The 4,762-nt window shown below is 36.0% G+C and overlaps 1 protein-coding gene across 1 annotated transcript; it reads left to right on the forward strand.

Annotated features, from left to right (window-relative positions):
• The first annotated feature begins 634 nt into the window (after positions 1–634).
• Positions 635–4,188, forward strand: Tex47 (testis expressed 47). The gene has a single exon (XM_048785443.1). It carries the CDS (start codon positions 1,827–1,829, stop codon positions 2,589–2,591), a length of 765 nt encoding a protein of 254 aa, XP_048641400.1. The 5' UTR covers positions 635–1,826; the 3' UTR covers positions 2,592–4,188.
• The last annotated feature ends 574 nt before the right edge of the window (positions 4,189–4,762 follow it).

The following is a 4,762-nucleotide window of genomic DNA, read 5'->3' on the forward strand; positions in this document are numbered from 1 at the left end:
TATGCCTGCCTTGAGTCTTTAGAGTGAAGATTCCCAGTCCACAGCTGAGCTCAGTAGGAAAGATCAGTGGTCAATCAACATTGTCAATCATGAAACCTAGAGCCAAGAGAAGCAACAAGAACTACCCAAATATCCTTACAAAAGAGAAGAATAGATAATGCTGAACTAAGAGCAAGGAAGTAGAGTGGGAGATATGCATGAGTACAGAGCCTCAGTATTGCCCATGGCTAGATGTGAAAAGGAATTGGGATACACCAAAATTCAGGGCAGTACAGTGTCATGAGAATCAGGGGAAGAGAGAAGATCATAGTGCAGATTGTGATCAACAGAGGAGCGTTGTGCAAAGCTGTAAGAAGACTGAGAATGATGACAATCCCAATACTAGGCAATGACAAGGTTAACAACTTGGGAAAGATTGTGTTGTTTCGGGAAATGATGAAGTGAGGAATTACAGTAGATTTGTATGTATCACACAATTAAAAAATTATTAGATCACCTCTCAGCCTCCACTTTCAGGGATAATTTATTGCTGTACATTATTAAAATGTAATCATTAGTTTGAGTAATGCAACCACATGAGAAAAAAATCACTCTAAGTTTTAATTTTTTTAATTAAATAAGAGTGATTGCTAACCTTGTTGCTTTCAAATTGTTGTTTAGAGGTTGTGTGAATATAATGTTTATAGACAATATTATTAATTTTTATTCTAAAAATTAACTTCAATTCACATTAAATTAAGGAACCCAAATGCAATTGTTGCACTTTCTCATAACAGATTCACCATCACACTGATCCAGATATGTGTTATTTCAGTATTTAATTAGTATAACAGAAAAACTCTACAACCACACTTTTTATTGACCCAAATGAAAAGGAAGAAAAAAATCAGGTCCACCACCTCTGACTTACAAATGGACCTGGCTAACAAAAAGTCATTTGGGCAAAGAAGCCCTCACTTCCCCTACAGTGACATCCAGGTGTTGGTTGGCCTACTCTCATTAAATGAGGAGATGGGACTTGCATGAGCACTCTGGCCCTTTAATGCCACTGGCATTCCAACTCATCAATGCCCTGTGGCAGTCAGAACCCAGGAGGGCTGAGAGCACAGAGCACTGGCAGTTGGTGGAATGATGGAGGACAGGCAAGCAGGACCTGGGGCAGGTAGGTGCAGAACACTTGAAAGAAGAAAGAAATGTTTACCTTGGAGAGCAGGGGATTCTAAGAAGGTTAAGTTAAACTAGCAAAATATTTTTATTTAAACCTTAAGAATGATAACGAACAAGAGTAATTTTATTGATAGGAGAAGAAACAAAGTATCAACACTCACTTCTTGAAAAGTGTATCATTTTTATCCAATAAACACTTAACTTTTAGTGTTTCAAGTAAATATTAAATAAGTTAACTTGGATTTAGAGTGCCCCAGATTTTATTTTAAAGTTATAGACTGTTAAATTTATAAAAGAAATTGGAAGAATAATAAATATACCATTTTTTTTAATTGACAAAAAAATACACAACAATGTGTAGTCACCATTACATTGGCAAAGTTTTTTTCTTAGGATATATAATAGCTATTTCATTGCAAACTTAAAACCAATCTCTAAAGTGTAAGTCTCCTGACTTTCTCTTTCATTTCAAAGACATTCTTAATTGATAGTCCTGGGAAGGGATTTTTCTATTCAGTAACATTTGAAAAACAATTACTCTCTTTTTTTTTTTTTTTTGGTCAGAAGAAATAAAAGTAAGAGTTCATCACTAAAGATATCTCCTAATGATGTGATAAACTAAAATCTGAGATCATCTAGAAGAATAAATAGAATTCATCATGGCCAACCTGGGCCCCAGTCAGAAGGGCCGCAAAAGGCCTTTACCCTTGCAAGCTCTAATGCCACAAGTACCCCGCGGCAACTATTTGCACCTTCTGGAAGAGAAACAAAGACTACAGCTAAAGAAATTCCTCCTTCATAGGATGTTTCTAGTGGCCAACACACAAACAAACCTGGAGAAAAAAGAAATTGCTGAATACTATGAACAAGTATTTCAGTCGATTTTGAAACATCACCTAGGAGAAGCAGTGACAGGATTATTGCTCATATACCCCACGTCCCTTCTGCATATCCTTGAGTCTTCCAGTGATACCCTTTACCAAATTCTTTTAGATTATCTAGACCATGAAAGAAAGGAAACAGACTATTTCGTCCAAAACATGAAAATTATAGTCATTTCTCATAACATCCCAACGAGATTCTTCATGCAATGGCACGTTTCAGTCATCAAAGTGCCAGTTATGTATCTTGATGATGTGACACAGACACAGTCCTTAAATGAGGTCATCACAGATTTCCTCACCCAGACTCATAAACTAGCACTTCACCTTTTTAAGTCTATGAAAGCGGGTGCTAAGGGACCAGGGGATAATTTGCACCAAGTTGCACCTGAGCTACTCCTTCCAGAACAAATCATAAAGTATCTGTTGAAATGTGAACAATTTATGGACCCACAAACATTCATGAACATGTATAATAAACCTATTCACGTTACCATGGATTCTGAGGTGGTCTGGCCTGCTCCTTCCCGTTTCTACAGCTGAGAGATATGATGTGGTTTGATCTCTTGAGGATGTTGTGCTACTTTAAATAAAGGGGAAAATATTTCTAGAATTTTCCTTCTCTATTTTAAAAAACATTGCAGTGTACACAGAGGTAATAGGTTGAGCTAAATATAAGAATGTATTTGTTCTGATATTAAGTTAAATACATTATTTTTTTATTCATAGTTCTCAAATTCCATCACTTTTGTGGAACTAATTTTTTTAAAATATAAATTCAGATTCTCATTAATTCTCTCAAAAGTTAGTGAACAGACTTTACCATGTAGCAGAATTACAATCCTCTGGCAATGGAATATTTAGGGGGACAATCCAACCCTTGAGTTGCCTGCAACCTAAAGTTAGAGGCAAGAATGTGTAAAATTAATTATGATATGATATAAGATTTGATTATTACTGTAGGAGTATTAGGGCTTTCTGAGCACAAGCAAGAAGAGTACTCACTATATGATTCCTGCATTCTGAAAGCAAAATGTAATCTTTGAAAATAGTTCCAAAGTTCACGTATTCTGGCCTACATATATAACAATAATATTAGGATCACTATAAGGCTAAAGAACACAATATTTTCTTTGAAATATCTGGAAAACACATCATCAGATGGCTTTATATTCCTTCATGTGACATTATTTATTGAGCACCCTTCTTTCTACATGACATTTTCATGCACTGGGGCAGGGCACGATATACATAACGATATATTCCTGTCCACTTTAAAACTTTATTTCTAAATGATTCCATGTAAGATATCTTCTCAATTTACTCCCTATGAAGCAATTTCTATAGGAAATTAATTAAATGTTTGTTGCATCAGATAGAATTTCTTTGATGGGGTGAATTTTGTTTGGAAGCAGATTTTCTAAAGTTTGCTAACTGAATAAAAATATAGTTTATGGATAAAAATTCTGGATTAATATATATGAAATTAAGGTACATGGTACTGTATACTCCAATGTATCCAATTCCACAGGTTCCCTTTACAATGTAACCTTTACATTCTTCCGATATCCTTTTTTGCTGTGACTTCTAAATCCCTTCCCTTGAAATCAGGTAGTCTTTTTGATGGCCTTGGCCAATGGAGTACCTCAGGAGTTATTCCACATGACCCTCAAGGCTGAGTCATAAAAATGCCATGCCCTTTGCTTTGCTCACTAGCTCCTAGACCCTGAACACTATACTGTGAGCAATCTAAGCAGTTTTCAATTGACATTCCTAGTTAGGGCCCATCCTATAGCCAGTGTTACCGGCTGGACATGTGAGTAGACTTTGGGGGATTTCAGACTCTGGTCTTCCAGTTAATCTTAGATTTCAATTCAGCCCAGCTCATGTTATGTGGAGTTAGAAATGACTTTTTCCCACTGAGTCCTGAAAAAACTACAAGTCTATGAACACCATTAGTTAGGTATTTATTCAGATGAAAATTACCTTTTATTATAGTCACTTTAGGAGGATTTCTATATAACCCAGTAATAACACCATGCCAAAATCATTTTGTGATTTTTTTATGAAAGCTGAATTAAAGAAGTTTATAACCAAAGAAAGCTTAAATATTTTAGTTATATCCAGTTTTAATCATCAACTAACATATGCTCCAACTTGATTAGTAGTTTTAACATTCAATCTTTCATTTGTAGATATGTGTGTTTATAAATATCACACTCACTCTCAAAGAAAGATCTACTGTCACTGAATAAAGAGTGTGACACGGTTTTAGTCAGCTTTCATCACTGTAACCAAAATACCTGACATAAACAAGTTAAAGGAGGGAAGTTTTATTGTGGCTCATAGTTTCAGAGGTTTCAGCTCATGGTTGGTTGACTCCATTCCTTTGAACCTTAGTTGAGGTAGAGCATCATGAAGGAAGGAAGTAGCAAAGGAAAGTTTCTCAGCAAATGGAAGCTAAGAAGCAGATAAAGGGAATGTGGAAGGGACTGGACATAAAATATACCCTTCCAGGGTATATCCTCAGTGGCTTGCTTCCTCCAAGTAGGCCCCACCTCCTACAGTTTCTGCCAACTCCCAATTATCCATCAAATGGATTAATCCAATATTAAGGTTAGCGCCCCCATGATTCAATATTCCCTAAAGGACCTACTCCACTTCCTGCATTGACAACCAAGCCTTCGGTCTTTGGAGACTTGGGGGAACATTAA

The sequence above is a fragment of the Marmota marmota genome, unplaced genomic scaffold (assembly GCF_001458135.2).
Source record: "Marmota marmota marmota unplaced genomic scaffold, marMar, whole genome shotgun sequence".
Classification (NCBI taxonomy): domain Eukaryota; kingdom Metazoa; phylum Chordata; class Mammalia; order Rodentia; family Sciuridae; genus Marmota; species Marmota marmota.

Excerpts from the sequence above, each read along its gene's own strand:
- Tex47 (XM_048785443.1), top strand. The coding sequence starts at position 1,827 with ATGGCCAACCTGGGCCCCAGTCAGAAGGGCCGCAAAAGGCCTTTACCC.